The sequence below is a fragment of the Argentina silus genome (assembly GCF_951799395.1).
Source record: "Argentina silus genome assembly, chromosome: Y".
NCBI classification, from domain to species: domain Eukaryota; kingdom Metazoa; phylum Chordata; class Actinopteri; order Argentiniformes; family Argentinidae; genus Argentina; species Argentina silus.
The window spans coordinates 7,046,188-7,072,169 of NC_139654.1; the positions used below are offsets into that span (position 1 = coordinate 7,046,188).

The 25,982-nt window shown below is 42.7% G+C and overlaps 2 protein-coding genes across 2 annotated transcripts in view; one reads left to right on the plus strand and one right to left on the minus strand.

Moving 5' to 3' along the window:
• LOC310823898 (uncharacterized protein) overlaps positions 1–25,982 on the minus strand; it is a 117,444-nt gene that overhangs the window by 23,599 nt on the left and 67,863 nt on the right. Inside the window, exons 12-15 of the mRNA XM_083696837.1 lie at positions 23,494–23,667; positions 22,017–22,190; positions 21,855–21,901; positions 21,451–21,587 (exon numbers count right to left, since the gene is read on the minus strand). Of these exons, the coding sequence (XP_083552963.1) occupies positions 21,451–21,587; positions 21,855–21,901; positions 22,017–22,190; positions 23,494–23,667 (532 nt within the window). The remainder of the gene's footprint in view (positions 1–21,450; positions 21,588–21,854; positions 21,902–22,016; positions 22,191–23,493; positions 23,668–25,982) is intronic.
• LOC310823918 (tripartite motif-containing protein 16-like) overlaps positions 24,996–25,982 on the plus strand; it is a gene marked incomplete at its 5' end in the record, with an annotated part of 7,382 nt that continues 6,395 nt past the window's right edge. Inside the window, 2 exons of the mRNA XM_083696859.1 lie at positions 24,996–25,571; positions 25,910–25,982. The exon at positions 25,910–25,982 is cut by the window's right edge and continues 23 nt beyond it. Of these exons, the coding sequence (XP_083552985.1) occupies positions 24,996–25,571; positions 25,910–25,982 (649 nt within the window). The remainder of the gene's footprint in view (positions 25,572–25,909) is intronic.

A 25,982-nucleotide genomic window follows, 5' to 3' on the forward strand; every position in this document is an offset into this window, starting at 1 on the left:
CTGCTACTGTATGAACTAGCTACAGTCAATCACACTGCTTCTGTATGAATTAGCTACAGTCAATCACACTGCTACTGTATGAACTAGCTATAGTCCCAATGATACACTATATGAACTAGCTACAGTCAATCACACTGCTACTGTATGAACTAGCTACAGTCCCAATGATACATTATATGAACTAGCGACAGTAGCTATTTCATACAGTAGCAGTGTGACTGACTGTTGCTAGAACTGTCTACAATCATATGACGACTGTATGAACTAGCTACAGTCAACCACACTTCTAGTGTATGAACTAGCTACAGTCCCAATGATACACTATATTAACTCGCTACAGTCAATCACAATGTTACTATATGGACTAGCTACAGTCAACCACACTGCTACTGTATGAACTAGCTACAGTCAACCACACTGCTACTGTATGAACTAGCTACAGTCAACCACAATGCTACTGTATGAACTAGCTACAGTCAATCACACTTCTACTGTATGAACTAGCTACAGTCAATCACAATGTTACTTCATGAACTAGCGACAGTCAATCACACTGCTACTGTATGAAATAGCTACAGTCAATCACACTGCTACTGTATGAACTAGCTACTGTCCCAATGATACATTATATTAACTCGCTACAGTCAATCACAATGTTACTATATGGACTAGCTACAGTCAATCACACTGCTACTGTATGAATTAGCTACAGTCTCAATGCTACTGTATGAACTAGCTACAGTCAATCACACTGCTACTGTATGAACTAGCTACAGTCAATCACACTGCTACTGTATGAACTAGCTACAGTCAATCACACTACTACTGTATGAACTAGCTACAGTCAATCACACTGCTACTGTATGAACTAGCTACAGTCAATCACACTACTACTGTATGAACTAGCTACAGTCAATCACACTGCTACTGTATGAATTAGCTACAGTCTCAATGCTACTGTATGAACTAGCTACAGTCAATCACACTGCTACTGTATGAACTAGCTACAGTCAATCACACTGCTACTGTATGAACTAGATACAGTCAATTGCACTGCTACTGTATGAACTAGCTACAGTCAATCACACTGCTACTGTATGAACTAGCTACAGTCAATCACACTGCTACTGTATGAACTAGATACAGTCAATTGCACTGCTACTGTATGAACTAGCTACAGTCAATCACACTGTTACTGTATAAACTAGCTACAGTCAATCACACTGCTATTGTCTTACGTGTCTCCAACATGTCTCACTTGTCTCGTACTTGTGTCACTTATTGTCTTGTCATTGCACTACTGCTTATTTGTATTATGTGTATTTTGTATGCTGCATTGTCATGGAATCAAGCCTAAGAATTGTACTCCCTGCACTTGTGTATGGGACGCAATAAACTTGAAACTTGTAACAGTAATGCCTTTTTTGTTGTAACTACCTGCTTGATAGTGAATATTTTAGATTACGGTCTCTAGCGGTTGTGAATGAACATTGTCAGCAACGACACACTGACTTATATTCGTGAGGTAGTTCAGGAACCACTGACAAGCATTCTGATCCAAATCTATTTAAGACAGTCGACTCACTAACAGTGAATGATCCACTGGATCAAAAGCTTTTGATAGATCATTAAACAAGGCAGCACAATGCTGCTTTTTATCAAGGGCACAGACAATATCATTGATTACAAAGAATGTCGCTGAAATAGTCCTGTCTCCTGGTCTAAAGCATGATTGAAATGCTTAGTTTACACTTCACTACCCATAAGGCCTGCTGTAGTTCAGACTTCACTACCCATAAGACCTGCTGTAGTTTAGACTTCACTACCCATAAGGCCTGTTGTAGTTTAGACTTCACTACCCATATGGCCTGCTGTAGTTCAGACTTCACTACCCATAAGACCTGCTGTAGTTTAGACTTCACTACCCATATGGCCTGCTGTAGTTTAGACTTCACTACCCATAAGGCCTGTTGTAGTTTAGACTTCACTACCCATATGGCCTGCTGTAGTTCAGACTTCACTACCCATAAGGCCTGTTGTAGTTTAGACTTCACTACCCATAAGGCCTGTTGTAGTTTAGATTAGATTCAACTTTATTGTCATTGTGCAGAGTACAAGTACAGAGACAACGAAATGCAGTTAGCAGAAAACTGCAGTGTGAGCAGTATATACAGGTAGTTCAGTATATGCGCAGTATAGTAGTACAGTGTAAGCAGTATATGAATAATTGTTGTTATTACAGTACATGATATTGGTTCCGCCCTATGCTGTTGTACCCGGACTGAGGGACCGCAGGTAAAACCTACAATGCTTGAATGTACAGATGAACGTCGTGGAATAAAGCCAGAAAAAGAAACCCTGCCCGTTCATTCCTAGTTAGGAATACAAATAAAACACAAACATAACAGTAGTGAGAGTCGATGTGGAGTTATCTTGAGCCGAACTCTCAGCCCACCTCGGCGATGTATGCGCGCCGCCATCTTGGTACACGCCCTCCCTGCGTGATTGGTGGATTTGGTAGCAGGCTAGGTTGAGTCGCTCAGACGCTGCCTTTTGATTGGTCGATTCGCACGTCCGTCTTCTTCGCTACACGTGTTGTCGGTATTGACAAACATTTCAGTGACAGTGACATGCGCGCGACGCATGCGCGCCGCCATCTTGGTTTTGATATCCAGTGGAGTATGTTCCAAGTTAACGTAGTAGGGTTATCCAATGGAGTAGGCTGCATGCTAACGTTGCATTCATAGCCGGTGGAGTATGCTAAATGCTATTGTTGTATTCTTATCCAGTGAAGTAGGCTACATGCTAATATTAGCACTGCATCGCGCGCATGTCACTGAAATGTTTGTCAATACCGACAACACGTGTGGCGAAGAAGACGGACGTGCGAATCGACCAATCAAAAGGCAGCGTCTGAGCGACTCAACCTAGCCTGCTACCAAATCCACCAATCACGCAGGGAGGGCGTGTACCAAGATGGCGGCGCGCATACATCGCGAAGCCCGCTGTCTCGCTGAATTAGTGGCTATTTGCGTGTTTATTTCAAGTATTCTCGCTAAAAACAGTTTAGCGTCCATATCGTACAGCCGACGACAACTTCTGGACATCGGCTCCGGCATTCCAGACATCTTTATCGACGCAATACCGTGAGATCTGCTGGACTGGGGAGTCCACACTGTCAACTACAGACACTGAGGTGAGGTCTGAGACTATTCTTGTTGTCAGACACATCATTCCTGAGTGTCTGTTACATTATCATTCTATGGAATCAATGATACTTGCACAGAAATGGTCAATAATTGAGACAGACAATGTACATTATCTTCCAATCAATTCTGATATAATGTGTGTGTGTGTGTGTGTGTGTGTGTGTGTGTGTGTGTGTGTGTGTGCGTGTGCGCGCGTGTGTGTGCGTGCGTGCGTGCGTGTGGTGGCAGGGGGGGCTGCTCTGTCTGCACCCAGTGAATATGTTTCCATCCTCAATTCCTGACCCACCTGGCCTTAGATCAGCTCACATAATACTGCACTAACCCAATAGCTAGCAAATACATTATACCAGACGTAGAAATCCAGTGACTACAAATGTATCCATGGTTGCTTGTTCCCCTGTTGAGAGCAACTATAACTCTCACTCATAAATTCTTGCACCACAGTGATCGTTTGGCTTCATGTATTTATTTGTACTCCTCATTCAGGCTGAATGGATGTCACCTCACAGAGAGATGCTGTGAAGCGTTGGCCTCAGCTCTCAGCTCAGACTCCTGCCACCTGAGAGAGCTGGACCTCAGTAATAATGATCTAGGTGACGGGGGGGTGAAGCTGCTCTCTGCTGGACTGGGGAGTCCACACTGCCAACTACAGACACTGAGGTGAGGTCTGAGACTATTCTTGTTGTCAGACACATCATTCCTAAGTGTCTGTTACATTATCATTCTATGGAATCAATGATACTTGCACAGAAAGGGTCAATGATTGAGACAGACAATGTACATTATCTTTCAATCAATTACTAAATAATGTGTGTGTGTGTGTGTGTGTGTGTGTGTGTGTGTGTGTGTGTGTGTGTGTGTGTGTATGGTGACAGGGGGGGCTGCTCTGTCTTCACTCTCTGAATATGTTTGCCCTCCTCAAATCCTGACCCACCTGGCCTTAGATCAGCTCATGGGACTCCACAATACTGCACTAACCCAATAGCTATCAAATACATTATACCAGACGTTGAAATCCAGTCACTACAAATGTATCCATGGTTAATTGCTCCCCTGTTGCTCCCACAACAAAACTCTCACTCATGAATTCTTATCATAATGCCCCACAGTGATCGTTTGGCTTCATGTATTTATTTGTACTCCTCATTCAGGCTGAATGGATGTCACCTCACAGAGAGATGCTGTGAAGCGTTGGCCTCAGCTCTCAGCTCAGACTCCTGCCACCTGAGAGAGCTGGACCTCAGTAATAATGATCTAGGTGACAGGGGGGATAAGCTGCTCTCTGCTGTACTGGGGAGTCCACACTGTCAACTACAGACACTGAGGTGAGGTCTGAGACTATTCTTGTTGCCAGACGCCTCATTCCTAAGTGTGTGTTACATTATCATTCTTTGGAATCAATGATACTTGCACAGAAAGGGTCAATAATTGAGACAGACAATGTACATTATCTTCCAATCAATTACTATATAATGTGTGTGTTTGTGTTTGTGTGTGTGTTTTTTGTGTGTGTGTGTGTGTGTGTGTGTGTGTGTGTGTGTGTGTGTGTGTGTGTGTGTGTGTGTGCGTGTGCGTGTGCGTGTGTGTGTGGTGGCAGGGGGGGCTGTTCTGTCTGCACTGTCTGAATAACTTTACTCTCCTGAAATCCTGACGTACCTGGCCTTAGATCAGCTCATGGGACTATACAACACTGTACTAACCCAATAGCTAGCAAATACATTATACCAGACGTAGAAATCCAGTGACTACAAATGTATCCATGGTTGCTTGCTCCCCTGTTGAGAGCAACTATAAGTCTCACTCATGAATTCTTGCACCACAGTGATCGTTTGGCTGCATGATTTATTTGTATTTCTCATTCATATGTGGCCTTTCAACTGCCAAATGAAGAGGATTTAAAGCTGCACATGTACATTAGAGAGGAATAATCAGATTCTTGATATCAGATGGAGTGACACTATTTCCCCAGGTTGTCAGGCTGTGGAGTCCCAGAGGAAGGCTGTGTTTCTCTGGCTTCAGCTCTGAGGTCTAATCCCTCCCACCTGAGAGAGCTGGACCTCAGCTACAATCACCCACGAGACTCAGGACTGGCACTGCTCTCTGCTGTACAGAAAGATCCACTCTGTAAACTACAGACACTCAGGTAAAGGCCGAATATGTGGCTGGACGTATCAATGAGATTAATGCACTGTATCTATTTTCCACATGATTGTGAGTGTGTCATTCAACCATTGTGGGTTCTTCTGTGGTTGATATAGTGTGGACCATGGTGGAGAGTGCAGGCTCAAACGTGGGCTGATCAAATGTAAGTCACCAACGCTGTAGAGAATAGGACTGTGATATTACTCAAGAACCAGGATACAGCAGAGTTCAAACAGAGCACCAGTATTGTATTCATATGTAAATTTAAAATATTAGTAAATTTGAATTAGTTGTATCCCTTGTAAAACATGTTCAATTAACAAGTAATATTTTGTGAAAAAAAGAATGTTGCCATAACAAGATCACATTGTGAATGTTGTAAGTTATTCAATTGTATTGATTTGATGATTGTTTTTGCCCTCTCAATCAGATGCCTGTGAGCTCACACTGGACCCAAACACAGCACAGAGAAACCTCTCTCTGTCTGAGGAGAACAGAAAGGTGACATGGGGGAGAGAGGAGCAGCCGTATCCTGATCACCCAGAGAGATTTGAGGGCTGGGAACAGGTGCTGTGTAGAGAGGGTCTGACTGGGAGCCGTTACTGGGAGGTAGAGTGGAGTTGGGGAGGGGCTGGTATAGGAGTGACATATAAAGGAATCAGCAAGAGAGGATGGGATGTTGACTGTGTGTTGGGAAACAATGACAAGTCCTGGAGTCTGAGCTGCTTTGGTAACAGTTACTCCACCAGTCACAATAATAATAGCACTGTCATACCTGTCTCCTCCTCTGGCTCCCACAGAGTAGGAGTGTATCTGGACTGGCTGGCCGGCACTCTGTCCTTCTACAGGGTCTCCTCTGACACACGGACCCTCCTGCACACATTCCACTCCACATTCACTGAGCCGCTCTACCCAGGGTTTTGTCTTGGGTATGGCTGTTCAGTGACCCTGTGTAAACTAGTCTCAGGGAGATCACACTGAACACCAAAGGCTCAAAGATGACGGATCAGAACATGATGCAGTTGGATAGTGGTGTGTTTTCACTGAGATGTTGGATGTACAGATGTTCTCTCTCCCAGTGTGTAGGGTGTTGTGTGTTGTGTGTAGTTATATTTTTTCTTACTGTATATATATATATATATATATATATATTATTATTAAAAAATGCATCTGATAGTGAAATAGACTACAGGTACAGAAAATATGTATATATTTGTTTATATATGTTTGTTTGTTTTTGATGGAAATGCAACTGATAGTGAAACAATCTAGATGAATGATTAGATGATCAAATCAGACTGATGATGAACTCTGAGAATAACACAGGAGAGAGTGTCTGTATGTATATAAGAGTTGGTTAGATTGGGTGTTTGAGTTGTGATGCTGGATCACGTTGCTGTGTGTAAGGTAGCAGGGAGTGGATGTGAAGACAGCTCTCCTTCTCTGTCAGTACAATATGGACAGTGTCTTCAGAACATCCTAATCTACACAGTGTTTAATTGATTCCTATGCAAATCAGAGACCCTATAAAAACAAAGATATTTATTCCAAAATGACATGAACTATTTTCCTTGCATTAAGATGGACTTAATTCAACTTATTGAGTAATGTGTTGATGACATTTTTGCATTTTAGCTAATTTTAAGACTGTCATAGGAAAAGGTCTGAATACTTCTGTACATGAAGTATTTCTGTATTTCAGTTTTAATAAATGTGCTGAAATTTAAAAAATTGTGTTTTCGCTTTGTCATTCTGGGGTATTGTGTGTGGATTGATGGCAAATTATTTTAATTGAATCCATTTTAAATTGAGTCTATAACACAAGAAAATGTGTAAAAAGTGAAGGGGTCTGAATACCTTCAGAAGGCGCTGTACATGTTCTGAACTTCACTTTCCATGCATTCCTTCATTTTTATGTAGTAATCATCTAGTACAGTAATATCTCTCCATCATGTGACATTGTGAGGGGCAGCCAAGGTGCAGGCTGCTTTTCTCCTCTCTGTCTGTGGGCTGTGGGAGGCATGGCTCTCATGAGAAGACTTCACCTGTCCCCTGCAGTACCTCTCCCTGCCATGGGAGGCATGGCTCTCATGAGAAGACGTCACCTGTCCCCTGCAGTACCGCTCCCTGCCATGGGAGGCATGGCTCTCATGAGAAGACTTCACCTGTCCCCTGCAGTACCGCTCCCTGCCATGGGAGGCATGGCTCTCATGAGAAGACTTCACCTGTCCCCTGCAGTACCGCTCCCTGCCATGGGAGGCATGGCTCTCATGAGAAGACTTCGCCTGTCCCCTGCAGTACCGCTCCCTGCCATGGGAGGCATGGCTCTCATGAGAAGACTTCACTTGTCCCCTGCAGTACCTCTGACCCCCAGACCCCTATCCCCCAGACCTCTAGCCCTCAGATGGGGGCACCACCTGGTGGTCATTTACTAGTATCACAACAACAGAGAGATTAGAATCCAGCCAGTTAGCAATAAGCACTGGATCCTAATAACCCAGAATTTGAACCTGAAATATTCTTTATAACATCACAGATCTTTTATAATGGAACAGTGTAATAGAACATCAGTGTAATAGAACATTAGTGTAATAGAACATCAGTGTAATAGAACATTAGTGTAATAGAACAGTGTAATAGAACATCAGTGTAATAGAACATTAGTGTAGTAGAACATTAGTATAATAGAACATTAGTGTAATAGAACATTAGTGTAATAGAACAGTGTAGTAGAACATTAGTATAATAGAACATTAGTGTAATAGAACAGTGTAATAGAACATTAGTGTAATAGAACAGTGTAATAGAACAGTGTAATACAACATCAGTGTAATAGAACATTAGTGTAATAGAACAGTGTAATAGAACATCAGTGTAATAGAACATTAGTGTAGTAGAACATTAGTATAATAGAACATTAGTGTAATAGAACATTAGTGTAATAGAACAGTGTAGTAGAACATTAGTATAATAGAACATTAGTGTAATAGAACAGTGTAATAGAACATTAGTGTAATAGAACACTGTAATAGAACATTAGTGTAATAGAACAGTGTAATAGAACAGTGTAATACAACATCAGTGTAATAGAACATTAGTATAATAGAACATCAGTGGAAACCAAAGTGGACATTTTCTTTCCAGTGTTAACACTTCCCTTAGCAATGTCATGACAACCCAGATGTGCAGACAGGCCTAGGAGACGAGTTAACCCTGACCCTAACCCTAAACCCTGACCCTGACCCTGACCCTGACCCTGTCCCTGACCCTGACCCTGACCCTAACTCTAACTCTAACCCTTAACCCGGACCTTGACCCGGACCTCAACCCTAACGCTAACCCCAACTCTAACCCTAACCCTAACCTCAACCCCAATCCTAAACTTAACCCTAACCTCAACCCTAACCCTAACCCCAACTCTAACCCTAAACTTAACCCTAACCTCAACCCAAACCCAAACCCCAACACTAACCCTAACCCTAATTCTAACCCTGACCCTAACCCTAACCCTAACCCAACCATAACTACAACCCTGGCCCTGGCCCAGGCCTTGACACTGACCCAGCCCTAATCCCAACCCTAAACCGGACCTTAACAACAATCTTGACCCTGACCCTAATCCAAATCAACGACAGAGTTTGAGTGACTTTGACCTGTGCCTGTGCATAACCCAACACATTTATGTGTTGGTAACAGTCCCATAATCTAACCCTGACTCTGACTCTGACTCTAACCCTGACTCTGACCCTGACTCTGACTCTGACTCTAACCCAACCATAACTACAACCCTGGCCCTGGCCCGGGCCTTGACACTGACCCAGCCCTAACCCTAACCCTAACCGTAACCCTGTCCTTAACCCTATCCCTGACCCTAACCCTATCCCTGACCATAACCCTAAAAATGATTAGATCATTTTAATTATGAGACTGATTTCCCTCATATACCTTTCACAAATCCCTCTACCTGGGATCCCAAATTAGAATCAGTCTCTGGTTCAATACAATCTCTTACTAGGAACGATTTGAATTCTTTCTTAAAACATAGGCCCAAACCAGCCACAAATTTTAATCTAACCAAAGAACAATTACATGCTCTCCAGCAGTTGAGTGGAAATCAGACCATTGTAATAAAACCAGCAGACAAAGGGTCTCAGATTGTGATTATGGACAGAGCCCGTTATCTTTTAGAGGCTAACAGACAGCTTAGTAATGAGAACCATAATGCTTCATTACCTCACTCCATCCAATCAGAAACTCAGGATATGATTAAGGGCATAGTGATTGGGTTATATCAAACCAATTAGATTACAATTAAACAAATGTCTTATCTGTTAGGTCCAGATACACCCAGACCAAGACGATTTGATCTACTTCCCAAAGTCCCTAAAGCTCCAGAAAAGTGGACTGTTCCCTTCGAGGTTCCATGCGGTCGGCCGGCGGTGAGTGACTGTGGCTCAGAATCGTACCGAGTTGCAGAATTGATTGACTTCTTTATTAACCCTCTCTCACAGAAACATCAAAGTTATGTAAAAGACACTTACGATTTCATACAGAAGTTGAAGGGTCTAAAAACACAGAGAGAGGCCTTTTTATTTACAATAGACATCAATTATTTGTCTACCAACATGGAGACGACTCTGGGTTTACAGGCTGTTGGGATTGCTTTTAATAAATTCCCTGACCCTACCCGCCCAGATAATGACCCTACCCGCCCAGATAATGACCCTACCCGCCCGGATAATGCCATTTTAGATTTATTGGAGTTGAGTTGAAGGAGAAATGATTTTGAATTCAACAATAAACATTACCTCCAGATTCATGGAACGGCCATGGGCAAAAAATGTGCGCCTGCTTTTGCAAATCTGTATATGTGTTTTTGGGAGGAAACAGCTTTCAGTAAATGTAAATATGTACCAATGTTATATTATAGGTACTTAGATGACATTTGTGGCATGTGGGTGCATTCAATTGCAGAGTTTGGGGAGTTTTTAAAGGTTTTAAACACAAAGCAATTACAATTAAACACAACAGAAGGGAGAGGGCAGTAGAGTTTCTGGAGTGTTTTTCATTCCAGAGGGGAAGAAACACACGCACACACACACACACACACGCACACACACACACACACACACACACACGCACACACATGCACACTCTCATACACACACACACACACACACACACACACACACACACACACACACGCATGCACACTCTCATACACACACACACGCACACACACACACACACTTACACACACACAGTCTCACACACACACACACACACACACACACACACACACACACACACACACAGTCAGTCAGCTTTAGCATGGATGGAGTCTCAGTGAGGAGGCAGACATGTTGCAATAAAAACAACCTTTGTGGGTCATTTTCTTGGTTCAGATCTCACAAAACCTCCCAATGGCCACAACTAGTGATGGCAGTTTGACACTGAAGCTTCGATACGTGCTTCAAACACTGACCAACAATTTTATCGAACCACTGCTTCAAAGCTTGCTTTGGTGCGAAAAAAATCACGTGACATATGACGTCCGAAGCAGCAACTGCTTCGTTGCCTGAATGAATCACCTGACTGGTTCGCGGTCCAATCAGGTGATTCACTGGCACTGCCTCGTCTCGATTCTGACAGGTTGCGACAGTTTTGAATTTGAGTGCCTCAACACTTTATAATCGCTCTAAACAATGCACAATTTGTGGATTGTCGTAGTAGGTGCGTTGTTGCTGTTGAGTTGTTGGTATTGCGTTTGTATTCTCTGAGTGTTCTTCTTGTAATCTTTGAGTGTTCCCCATCCCACATAATCACCCCCTGCCATAGTTACACAAACACACCCAACCTATGCCAAATTTTCCCTAGCACTCTCTCCTCAATAACACAATACACACATTCATCAAACTTTATTTGTAAATAGAACATGATATTCAGTCTTAGTGTGTGTGTGCATCAAAGAATTTCATCAAAGCAAAGATACCGTAGCGAACGGCGGGGTAGAGCAGCTTGCCTTAAGCGGGTATCGAACTCGCAATCTTTCTGTTACAAACCGGCCGCGCTAGCCACAACACCAAGAGAGGTAACTCCCTTGGCGGAGTTGCTAACGGGGCTTTCACAGGGTCGTTACAATACTTTAAATCCAAGGGTGATCAAAGCAAAGATGCTTCAGAACAAAAGATCTTCTCTACAAAAGTAAAGTACTTTCTCCAACACTGCTCATTGAGGTGTGTGTGTGTGTGTGTGTGTGTGTTCGTGCGTGCGTGCGTGTAATTAAAAGCCTCCTGTCCACCAACTAGCCTGCCTAATTTGACTGCAGCCTTGCACTTCGCCAGGAGAGGTCACTGTAACTGAAGCTTCGAGTAATGAACCCATTTTCGAAACAATTGGCTCAAGTGGTTCAGTGCTTCACAAAAGCTTCATTTGCCCATCACTAGAGAATGGACCAAGGTCCCCTTGTTTAAAAAGCCAGTGGGACTAATTATTTAAAAGCCAAACAGAATGAGCTCCTAACGTTTCGCTAACATGTAGCTTCTTCAGAGGAATGGGGGAGACTGACAAACACACACAACATGTAGTAAACCAGAGGGGAGGAGCAAAAACCTAAGATCCTGATTCGCTGAAAGTCTCCCATCACACCTGCCTATAATTAACATGATGACATTTTCATAGTTAAGGTTCATAGATTGAATTTCAAAATAAAAGTTCATAAGAGTACCCAGAAAAAAAAAACGTTTTTTCAGCTATTGTTTCGATATCTTTTTCCGAGTTCTATTAAAGAGAGGAGATAGGCATACTTATGGCTCAGGTAGGTTAGGTAAGGAAAAATAAGTTCTGCTACCCAAAAGGGTGAGCAGGAAGCACAGGCACATAAGTTCTCCTACACACCTTCTTCCTCAAAAAATCACAATACTCTTCATACCATGTCCCCGAAAATGTACATACAGTTCTGTTGTTTTATCTGTTAGATTGATATAGTATATGTGTTGGTTCAGACGATGTAGCAGTTTGTTTTTTGTCTGTCTGTACAGTTTCTTACAAACTGTACATTCAATCACATGAACCAGATTTGACGATTCCAGCGGGAAAGTTCGCCAAACTGGAGCTCTCAAACCTGTATGTTTGTTAGTAATATACTTTATTGATCTGAACCATACATCATTTTTTTTGTTTTTTTCCACTATTTAACCAGGCATGAACCAACAAATCTTTTAGATTTTTATTCCTTTTAAAGGCTGATATGATTTTAAAGTTTGACAGAGGCTCAATAACGTCCTGCAGTTTTTTTTTATTTTTATGAACTAGCTACAGTCAATCACACTGCTACTGTATGAACTAGCTACAGTCAATCACACTGCTACTGTATAAACTAGCGACAGTCAATCACACTGCTACTGTATGAACTAGCTACTGTCATAATGATACACTACATGAACTAGCTACAGTCAATCACACTGCTACTGTATGAACTAGCTACTGTCATAATGATACACTATATGAACTAGCTACAGTCAATCACACTGCTACTGTATGAACTAGCTACTGTCATAATGATACACTATATGAACTAGCTACAGTCAATCACACTGCTACTGTATGAACTAGCTACAGTCAATCACACTGCTACTGTATGAACTAGCTACAGTCAATCACACTGCTACTCTATGAACTAGCTACAGTCCCAATGATACACTATATGAACTAGCTACAGTCAATCACACTGCTACTGTATGAACTAACTACTGTCATAATGATACACTATATGAACTAGCTACAGTCAATCACACTGCTACTGTATGAACTAGCTACAGTCAATCACACTGCTACTGTATGAACTAGCTACAGTCAATCACACTGTTACTGTATGAACTAGCTACAGTCAATCACACTGCTACTGTATGAACTAGCTACAGTCAATCACACTGCTACTGTATGAATTAGCTACAGTCCCAATGCTACTATATCAACTAGCTACAGTCAGTCACACTGCTACTGTATAAATTAGCTACAGTCAATCACACTGCTACTGTATAAACTAGCTACAGTCAATAACACTGCTATTGTATGAATTAGCTACAGTCCCAATGCTACTATATCAACAAGCTACAGTCAATCACAATGCCACTGTATGAACTAGCTACAGTCAATCACACTGCTACTGTATGAACTGGCTACAGTCCCAATGCTGCACTATATGAACTAGCTACAGTCAATCACACTGCTACTGTATGAACTCGCTACAGTCAATCACACTGCTACTGTATGAACTCGCTACAGTCAATCACACTGCTACTGTATGAACTAGCTACAGTCAACCACACTGCTACTGTATCAACTAGCTACAGTCCCAATGATACACTATATTAACTAGCGACTGTAGCTATTTCATACAGTAGCAGTGTGACTGACTATCGCTAGAACAAGCTACAATTACATGACTACTGTATGAACTAGCTACAGTCAATCACACTGATACTGTATGAACTAGCTACAGTCAATCACACTGTTACTGTATAAACTAGCTTCAGTCAATCACAATGCTACTGTATGAACTAGCTATAGTCAATCACACTGCTACTGTATAAACTAGCTTCAGTAAATCACAATGCTATTGTATGAACTAGCTACAGTCAATCACACTGCTACTGTATGAACTAGCTACAGTCAATCACAATGCTACATTATGAACTAGCTACAGTCAATCACACTGCTACTGTATGAACTAGCTACAGTCAATCACACTGCTACTGTATAAACTAGCTCCAGTCCTAATTGATACACCTTATTAACTAGCGACAGTCGCTAGTTCATACAGTAGCAGTGTGATTAACTGTAGCTAGTTCATATAGTGTATCATTGGGTCTGTAGCTAGTTCATACAGTAGCAGTGTGATTGACTGTAGCTATTTCATGCAGTAGTCATGTGATTGTAGATAGTTCTAGCAACAGTCAGTCACACTGCTACTGTATGAACTAGCTACTGTCGCTAGTTCATACAGTAGCAGTGTGATTGACTATCGCTAGAACTAGCTACAATTACATGACTACTGTATGAACTAGCTACAGTCAATCACACTGCTATTGTATGAACTAGCTACAGTCAATCACACTGCTACTGTATTAACTAGCTACAGTCAATCACACTGCTACTGTAAGAACTAGTTACAGTACCAATGATACACTATGTTAACTAGCGACAGTCAATCACACTGCTCCTGTATGAATTAGCTACAGTCTCAATGCTACACTATATGAACTAGCTAGTCAATCACACTGCTACTGTATGAACTAGCTACAGTCAATCACACTGCTACTGTATGAACTAGCTACAGTCAATCACACTGCTACTGTATAAACTAGCTACAGTCAATCACACTGCTACTGTATAAATTAGCTACAGTCCCAATGCTACACTATATTAACTAGCTACAGTCAATCACACTGCTACTGTGTGATTGACTGTAGCTAGTTTATACAGTTGCAGTGTGATTGACTGTAACTAGTTCATACAGTAGCATTGTTATTGACTGTAGCTAGTTCATACAGTAGCAGCGTTATTGAATGTAGCTAGTTCATATAGCTCTCCTGTGGTGTTTGCGTCAAATCTGGCCGTTTTACAACTTTAACTAATCATAAATATTGTGTTTTTCATTTGATTGCCTCAAGATCTCATGATATCCTCCACACTAGGCATTTGAACATTGCTGATCACCACTTTCATTGAATTTTGAGTGGTTTAGTCAACTTTGTTACACCTGTGGTGTTTCCCGTCAAAAATGACCAGCCATAAGAAATGAATGGGAAACACTAAATGATGTTCATCCAGCAGATGGAAAACATCCCCATACACACACCCAGTCACCCACCCACACACAACCACAACCCCCTCAGCCTCCTCACCATTCGCCCCCACACACAACCACAACCCCTTCAGCGCCCACACACATTCGCCCCCCCCCCCCCCCCCCCACACACACACAGAGGGCGGTTGGTTCTCACACCTTCAAACCAAACATATTGGTGTTAGTTATGAGAACCTCTCTCTTTGCACCTCCCAGACTAAACAATTTAGTGTCTGTTATGGGAACCTTTCTTTCTGTGCTTACTGTATGTGCCCATCCCCCCACGGGAACCACACCTTCCAGACTAAACAATGTATCATATCTTCTCACAGACCCCATATATAAAGCCTTCTTTGTGCCTTGCTCTCATTTTACTCTGTGAACACAATGTACAAGCGACTGAGAAGGCGACTGTCTGACAGAGAGGCTCTGGACCATATCTTCGATGATGGAGAGGAGATGGAAATTGAACCAGAGATAGAGGAGGACGTTTCCAATTGTTTTTTTACCAGAATCAATTGAGAAAACTTTACTGGACATGACAAACTTGGAGGGGAGGCGTGTGTTTGGGGACAAGTGGAGAGAATTGGACCGGGCAGACCTCCAAGCCTACATAGGTCTATTGATTCTGGCAGGAGTATACCGGTCAATAATAATGATAAGAAAAAGAAGAATAAGTATGAGCAATAACAATAGTTAGACTCTCTCTGAACCACTCAATATTTGTTGTGAAACAACACAGCACAAGTCCAAAATGCATGTAGGTGACTAGCAAGCTAGCTAGTTCAAGCTAAAGCTAACAATGCTACCATTGCTACCAACTGACAAAGTGTCATGCCATTATAAAGACACATTTGTTGACTATGTGTCTACTGCTGTAAAATGTAATTAAACATCACATACCCGCTTTCGAAGTCGCTGTCCTCCCAACGGGAGCCCTGCCAAACAGAAAACAAGACCAACAACCTGTCGTAGAAACGTCTGCCCCCAGTCCACGCACTCGCGAAGCAAGGTTCGCGATCATGAAGAGGAAAGCGACAGCGACTTCGAAGAGGGTATGTGACATTTAATTACATTTTACAGTAGACACATATCTCCCAAATTGTGTGTACAATGATTATTTTGCCAGTTAGAAGCAATGATAGCATTGTTAGCTGCTAGGTGGCTAAGTAACCCGTTGACAGTGTCGAAGGGCGTTGCTAAGAGTTACCTTTAGCTTGAACTAGCTAGCTTGCTAGCCAACTCCGTGCATTTTGGCAAGGCATGTACGTTTTGGATTTGTGCGATGCTGTTTTGTATTCTAGCAACACAGTGGTTCTATGTCATTATTGTCCTTATGTAGAGAGGGCTGACCGGGTCCAGGTGGAGGCCTTGGCTGTGCTGTTGGTGGACGTTGAGCAGGGTGTGGTCGTGGAGGATGTGCCACTCATCTTTGAGGATGTCCACGATGTGCAGAGTATCTTTGAGGTAGCTACAGTCAATCACACGGCTACTGTATGAACTAGCTACAGTCAATCACACTGCTACTGTATGAACTAGCTACAGTCAATCACACTGCAACTGTATAAACTAGCTACAGTCAATCACTCTGCTACTGTATGAACTAGCTACAGTCAATCACACTGCTACTGTATGAACTAGCTACAGTCAATCACACTGCTACTGTATGAACTAGCTACAGTCCCAATGCTACTGTATGAACTAGCTACAGTCAATCACACTGCTACTATATGAACTAGCTACAGTCCCAATGCTACTGTATGAACTAGCTACAGTCAATCACACTGCTACTGTATGAACTAGCTACAGTCAATCACACTGCTACTGTATGAACTAGCTACAGTCAATCACACTGCTACTGTATGAACTAGCTACAGTCCCAATGCTACTGTATGAACTAGCTACAGTCAATCACACTGCTACTATATGAACTAGCTACAGTCCCAATGCTACTGTATGAACTAGCTACAGTCAATCACACTGCTACTGTATGAACTAGCTACAGTCAATCACACTGCTACTGTATGAACTAGCTACAGTCCCAATGCTACTGTATGAACTAGCTACAGTCAATCACACTGCTACTATATGAACTAGCTACAGTCCCAATGCTACTGTATGAACTAGCTACAGTCAATCACACTGCTACTGTATGAACTAGCTACAGTCAATCACACTGCTACTGTATGAACTAGCTACAGTCAATCACACTGCTACTGTATGAACTAGCTACAGTCAATCACACTGCTACTGTATGAACTAGCTACAGTCCCAATGCTACTGTATGAACTAGCTACAGTCAATCACACTGCTACTATATGAACTAGCTACAGTCCCAATGCTACTGTATGAACTAGCTACAGTCAATCACACTGCTACTGTATGAACTAGCTACAGTCAATCACACTGCTACTGTATGAACTAGCTACAGTCAATCACACTGCTACTGTATGAACTAGCTACAGTCCCAATGCTACTGTATGAACTAGCTACAGTCAATCACACTGCTACTATATGAACTAGCTACAGTCCCAATGCTACTGTATGAACTAGCTACAGTCAATCACACTGCTACTGTATGAACTAGCTACAGTCAATCACACTGCTACTGTATGAACTAGCTACAGTCAATCACACTGCTACTGTATGAACTAGCTACAGTCCCAACGCTACTGTATGAACTAGCTACAGTCAATCACACTGCTACTATATGAACTAGCTACAGTCCCAATGCTACTGTATGAACTAGCTCCAGTCAATCACACTGCTACTGTATGAACTAGCTACAGTCAATCACACTGCTACTGTATGAACTAGCTACAGTCCCAATGCTACTGTATGAACTAGCTACAGTCAATCACACTGCTACTATATGAACTAGCTACAGTCCCAATGCTACTGTATGAACTAGCTACAGTCAATCACACTGCTACTGTATGAACTAGCTACAGTCAATCACACTGCTACTGTATGAACTAGCTACAGTCAATCACACTGCTACTGTATGAACTAGCTACAGTCCCAATGCTACTGTATGAACTAGCTACAGTCAATCACACTGCTACTATATGAACTAGCTACAGTCCCAATGCTACTGTATGAACTAGCTACAGTCAATCACACTGCTACTGTATGAACTAGCTACAGTCAATCACACTGCTACTGTATGAACTAGCTACAGTCAATCACACTGCTACTGTATGAACTAACTACAGTCAATCACACTGCTACTGTATGAACTAGCTACAGTCCCAATGCTACTGTATGAACTAGCTATAGTCAATCACACTTCTACTGTATGAACTAGCTATAGTCAATCACACTTCTACTGTGCCGACTAACATGGGAGGAATGTAAAATGTCAACAACCTCTTAAATCACACCCATCAAAAACAGCATTTGAGGCAGCGTAGCAGGGCTAGATTTTTACAGAAAGAGTACTGGAAAATGACAGAAACCGAAGACAGAAGACATGTTAAGGTTAATCTATTTTAATCTGGTGAAGCCAAAACTCAAACCAAACACTGGAAATCACAATTTGCAGAACTAAAAGCACTCACTAGATGCATAGACAAACCACCTCAAAAGGAGCTAGAGGTAAAAAGGAGTCCATCAGCAAAGCACCTGCTGGGGGTGTGTCCCAGTCCTTTCATACTGGCCCTGCCAGTGAAGCCCATTGGCTGAAGGTGAGAGTGGATGGATTGATTGGGTTAGAGGGATGTCAATCTAACTATAGGTTCATACACACTAAACACACACACAGGTGCATGTGTGTGCATGGGACCTCACACTGCCCAGACCATTGCCCTCCCAAGCCACATCCTACCGGTGTTGAAAGCTGCTGCTGTGTTCACATCTACAATGACAGCCTACTATGTACTGGACTCCTATGGTTCTTTGCAATATCGCTTTAAGATCATCTTTGAGATTCAGTTTCAGAAAAGCTTTAATGTCACCCACTTGGGAAATTGGTCTTGTTATTATAAAATATATGACACATTACAGACCAAGAGGGATTGTTGCATTTGATCAGATTCATCTGGATAGGTCTGGAACAAGGTCTGGCTTCATGGGGAATAAAGATCAAAAAACAAGGCACAATTGTCTCTGAATGTTACACATCTCTACCTATGGCATGACATTGCTGTAGAGAACTTTCTTCTACCTGGTCAGTGTTGTCTAAACTCAACCAATGGATTTTATGTGTTTGACATTCAAGAAAAATGATACAGGTGTGTAAGTGATAATGAAACTATTCATTAGCATGTGTGTTTGCCATCCTCCATTGCTCCAGATCTATCCAGATGAATCTGATGTAATTCAACAATCACCAGGATAGAAACAGTTAGTTAGTTAGTTAACTGTTTCTATCCTGGTGATTGTTGCAGTAGGTCGGATTCATCTGAATAGGTCTTAAACAACAAGATGGCTGACTACCCACAAAGCCATTCCCCAATCGAGGAAATTAAAGTCAGGTGTGTTGGTTATAAATTAAACTGTTATTAAATTAAACTGAATACTTATGTACTTGACATATTTCTGTATTTCAAAATGTTTAAAAAAAGTGTTTCCGCTTTGTCATTATAGGGTATTGTGTGAGGATTGATGGCAAAAACAAATAAACGTAATCAATTTTATCCACCAGGTTATTTTATTCATTTACACATGATTCTATCTTTTCACATGGTCATTTCCAGTCCATTATGGTATATTGTGTATTATTTCTGGTGTACATGCAAACAAGACATGCCTCTCTGACATGTGGAGAGTCAACATGAGGTCACACGGCTCTTTGTTTCACAAACACTTTGTTTATATGGACATCATCATCATCATCATCATCATCATCATCATCATTGTAGTAAATGAAGGAACTTGACTCCAGGGTTAGTTCAGGCTAGTAGACTAGTGCTGCCTTTATCAGAATGAGAAGGAGGAGGCAGAAGGTGAGAATTACTGTCATTACTACCAAAACACAGAGGCACTTGGGGGGAAATGAGGTTTGTGAGTTGTGGTTGGTCCATGGGAGAATAGAAGAGGGAAATAAACTATACATGTTAACATAAAGCATGATGGCCGACAGGACCAACTAGAAGAAGACTGAACTGTAAAGGAATGTAACAATCAATATAAAACAACAGAGGCTTGAATGTTACAAGTACAGGAAATTATCAATACAATTACACAGTTAAATGTGTCTCCCCTCATCCTCTCTGACCACACACACACACACACACACACACACACACACACACACACACACACACACACACACAGGAGAAGGAACAACATGTGCGTTGGATAGACAGACAGGTGAAGGAATCTATGGAAAGTGAATTACAGAACATGTCCATGTTGTCCTGACAGAGAAGGAGAGCTGTCTTCACATCCACTCCCTGCTATCTTACACACAGCAACGTAATCCAGCATCACAACTCAAACACCCAATCTAACCAACTCTTATATACATACAGACACTCTCTCCTGTGTTATTCTCAGAGTTCATCATCAGTCTGATTTGATCATCTAATCATTCATCTGGATTGTTTCACTATCAGTTGCATTTCCATAACTATTTTTTTTTTTAAAACACGTAAGCTTCTGTTTTTTGTCACTCAATTATTCAAGTCTATTTCACTATCAGATGCATTTTATTTAATTTAATAATTTAATAAACACCCTACACCCTACACACTGGGAGAGGGAACATCTGTACATCCAACATCTCAGTGAAAACACACGACTATCCAACTGCATGTGTGTCGGCTTGACCTTAGTGGAAAATCACAACCTTTGAGTTTGAGTGTATGAAGCTTGATGTGATCGTAAAACTACATCATGACATCATGTTTTGATTCGTCATCTTTGAGCCTTTGGTGTTCAGTGTGATCTCCCTGAGACTAGTTTACACAGGGTCAATGAACAGCCATCGCCCCAAACCCTAAACCCTGGGTAGAGGGGCTCAGTGAATGTGGAGTGGAATGTGTGCAGGAGGGTCCGTGTGTCAGAGGAGACCCTGTAGAAGGACAGAGTGCCGGCCGGCCAGTCCAGATACACTCCTACTCTGTGGGAGCCAGATGAGGAGACAGGTATGTCAGTCTTCTTCTTATTGTGCCAGGCGGAGTAACTGTTACCAGAGCAGAACAGACTCCAGGACTTGTCATTGTTTCCCAACCCACAGTCTTTACCCTCTCCACTCCACCCTACCTCCCAGTAACAGCGCCCAGTCAGACCCTCTCTACACAGCACCTGGTACCAGTAGTCAAATCTCTCTGGGTGATCAGGATACGGCTGCTCCTCTCTCCCACATGTCACCTTTCTGTTCTCCTCAGACAGAGAGAGGAGTCTGTCTGCTGTGTTTGGGTCCAGTGTGAGCTCACAGGAATCTGATTGAGAGGGCAAAAATAATCACCAAATCAAAACAATTGAATAACTTACAATATTCACAATGTGATCTTGTTATGGCAACATTCATTTTTTCACAAAATATTACTTATTAATTTAAAATGTTTTACAAGGGATACAACTAATTCACATTTGCTAATATTTTAGATTTACATATGAATACAATACTGGTGCTCTGTTTGAACTCTGCTGTACCCTGGTTCTTGAGTAATATCACAGTCCTATTCTCTACAGCCTTGGTGACTTACATTTGATCAGCCCAGGTTTGAGCCTGCACTCTCCACCATGGTCCACACTATATCAACCACAGAAGAACCCACAGAGGTTGAATGACACACTCACAATCATGTGGAAAATAGATACAGTGCATTAATCTCATTGATACGTCCAGCCACATATTCGGCCTTTACCTGAGTGTCTGTAGTTTACAGAGTGGATCTTTCTGTACAGCAGAGAGCAGCGCCAGTCCTGAGTCTCCTGGGTGATTGTAGCTGAGGTCCAGCTCTCTCAGGTGGGAGGGATTAGACCTCAGAGCTGAAGCCAGAGAAACACAGCCTTCCTCTGGGACTCCACAGCCTGACAACCTGGGGAAATAGTGTCACTCCATCAGATATCAAGAATCTGATTATTCCTCTCTAATGTACATGTGCAGCTTTAAATCCTCTTCATTTGGCAGTTGAAAGGCCACATATGAATGAGAAATACAAATAAATCATGCAGCCAAACGATCACTGTGGTGCAAGAATTCATGAGTGAGACTTATAGTTGCTCTCAACAGGGGAGCAAGCAACCATGGATACATTTGTAGTCACTGGATTTCTACGTCTGGTATAATGTATTTGCTAGCTATTGGGTTAGTACAGTGTTGTATAGTCCCATGAGCTGATCTAAGGCCAGGTACGTCAGGATTTCAGGAGAGTAAAGTTATTCAGACAGTGCAGACAGAACAGCCCCCCCTGCCACCACACACACACGCACACGCACACGCACACACACACACACACACACACACACACACACACACACACACACAAAAAACACACACACAAACACAAACACACACATTATATAGTAATTGATTGGAAGATAATGTACATTGTCTGTCTCAATTATTGACCCTTTCTGTGCAAGTATCATTGATTCCAAAGAATGATAATGTAACACACACTTAGGAATGAGGCGTCTGGCAACAAGAATAGTCTCAGACCTCACCTCAGTGTCTGAAGTTGACAGTGTGGACTCCCCAGTACAGCAGAGAGCAGCTTATCCCCCCTGTCACCTAGATCATTATTACTGAGGTCCAGCTCTCTCAGGTGGCAGGAGTCTGAGCTGAGAGCTGAGGCCAACGCTTCACAGCATCTCTCTGTGAGGTCACATCCATTCAGCCTGAATGAGGAGTACAAATAAATACATGAAGCCAAACGATCACTGTGGGGCATTATGATAAGAATTCATGAGTGAGAGTTTTGTTGTGGGAGCAACAGGGGAGCAATTAACCATGGATACATTTGTAGTGACTGGATTTCAACGTCTGGTATAATGTATTTGATAGCTATTGGGTTAGTGCAGTATTGTGGAGTCCCATGAGCTGATCTAAGGCCAGGTGGGTCAGGATTTGAGGAGGGCAAACATATTCAGAGAGTGAAGACAGAGCAGCCCCCCCTGTCACCATACACACACACACACACACACACACACACACACACACACACACACACACACACACACACACACACACATTATTTAGTAATTGATTGAAAGATAATGTACATTGTCTGTCTCAATCATTGACCCTTTCTGTGCAAGTATCATTGATTCCATAGAATGATAATGTAACAGACACTTAGGAATGATGTGTCTGACAACAAGAATAGTCTCAGACCTCACCTCAGTGTCTGTAGTTGACAGTGTGGACTCCCCAGTCCAGCAGAGAGCAGCTTCACCCCCCCGTCACCTAGATCATTATTACTGAGGTCCAGCTCTCTCAGGTGGCAGGAGTCTGAGCTGAGAGCTGAGGCCAACGCTTCACAGCATCTCTCTGTGAGGTCACATCCATTCAGCCTGAATGAGGAATACAAATAAATACATGAAGCCAAACGATCATTGTGGTGCAAGAATTTATGAGTGAGAGTTATAGTTGCTCTCAACAGGGGAGCAAGCAACCATGGATACATTTGTAGTCACTGGATTTCTACGTCTGGTATAATGTATTTGATAGCTATTGGGTTAGTGCAGTATTATGTGAGCTGATCTAAGGCCAGGTGGGTCAGGAATTGAGGATGGAAACATATTCACTGGGTGCAGACAGAGCAGCCCCCCCTGCCACCACACGCACGCACGCACGCACACACGCGCACACACACACACACACACACACACACACACACACACACACACACACACACACACACACACACACACACATTATATCAGAATTGATTGGAAGATAATGTACATTGTCTGTCTCAATTATTGACCATTTCTGTGCAAGTATCATTGATTCCATAGAATGATAATGTAACACACACTTAGGAATGACGTGTCTGACAACAAGAACAGTCTGAGACCTCACCTCAGTGTCTGTAGTTGACAGTGTGGACTCCCCAGTCCAGCAGATCTCACGGTATTGCGTCGATAAAGATGTCTGGAATGCCGGAGCCGATGTCCAGAAGTTGTCGTCGGCTGTACGATATGGACGCTAAACTGTTTTTAGCGAGAATACTTGAAATAAACAAGCAAATAGCCACTAATTCAGCGAGACAGCGGGCTTCGCGATGTATGCGCGCCGCCATCTTGGTACACGCCCTCCCTGCGTGATTGGTGGATTTGGTAGCAAGCTAGGTTGAGTCGCTCAGACGCTGCCTTTTGATTGGTCGATTCGCACGTCCGTCTTCTTCGCTACACGTGTTGTCGGTATTGACAAACATTTCAGTGACATGCGCGCGATGCAGTGCTAATATTAGCATGTAGCCTACTTCACTGGATAAGAATACAACAATAGCATTTAGCATACTCCACCGGCTATGAATGCAACGTTAGCATGCAGCCTACTCCATTGGATAACCCTACTACGTTAACATGGAACATACTCCACTGGATATCAAAACCAAGATGGCGGCGCGCATGCGTCGCGCGCATGTCACTGTCACTGAAATGATTGCAACCTGATGTGGTGTGTGTGGGAGGGAGCTGAGAGGGATGTAGGGTGGAGCATTACTCTCACACACACACACACACACACACACACACACACACACACACACCACTCCCCCGACAGTTGCAGAGACACAGAACAAGGAAGTGTTCCGCCCACAAGCACTTCTAGGAAAACAAAACTTACAGTATCACTGACACTCGACGCTGCTCAGTCTGGTCGTGTGTGCAGCAAAATGGCAGAGAGCATGGACTCTTTCAGCTGTCCGATCTGTCTGGATCTACTGAAGGATCCGGTGACTATTCCCTGTGGACACAACTACTGTATGGGCTGTATTAAGGGCTGCTGGGATCAGGATGATCAGAAGGGGGTCTACAGCTGCCCCCAATGCAGACAGACCTTCATTCCAAGGCCTCTTTTACAGAAAAACACTCTGTTGGCTGAATTAGTGGAGAATCTGAAGAAGACAAGACTCCAAGCTGCTCCTCCTGCTCACTGTTATGCTGGACCTGGAGATGTGGCGTGTGATGTCTGTACTGGGAGAAAGCAGAAAGCCCTCAAGTCCTGTCTGGTGTGTCTGGCCTCTTACTGTGAGACTCACCTCCAGCCTCACTATGAATCTCCTGCCTTTAAGAAGCACAAGCTGGTCAAAGCCTCCACACAACTGCAGGAGAAGATCTGCTCTCTTCATGATGAAGTGATGAAGATGTTCTGCCGTACTGACCAGCAGTGTATCTGTTATCTGTGTTCCGTGGATGAACATAAAGGCCATGACACAGTCACAGCTGCAGCAGAAAGGACGGAGAAACAGGTAAGAAGAAGAGCTTCAGACTGGTATTACTCAGAATATCACATCCAGGACAACTATGAGTAATAAGTAAGAACCAGAGCTACTAGTTGGTGACTCTGTCTGTAAAACATCTAAAAGTAAATGTCACTGACTGATTGAATGATATTTCCAGAGATCCACATGACTGTGTTTGTGTATGGAGAGGGTAAAGGTTGTTGGTGTTCTTGTTTTACAATCTGGTTCTTATCAGACAAGTTTTCACAGGTACAATGACTCATAACAGTGTAACAGTGCTTCTCTCTCTCCTGGACTCATAACAGTGTGTAGTGTACAGTAACAGTGTGTGTGTGTGTCTACAGCGTCAGCTGGGGATGAGTCAGCAGGAAGTCCAGCAGAGAGTCCAGAAGAGAGAGAAGCAACTGAAGGAGACCA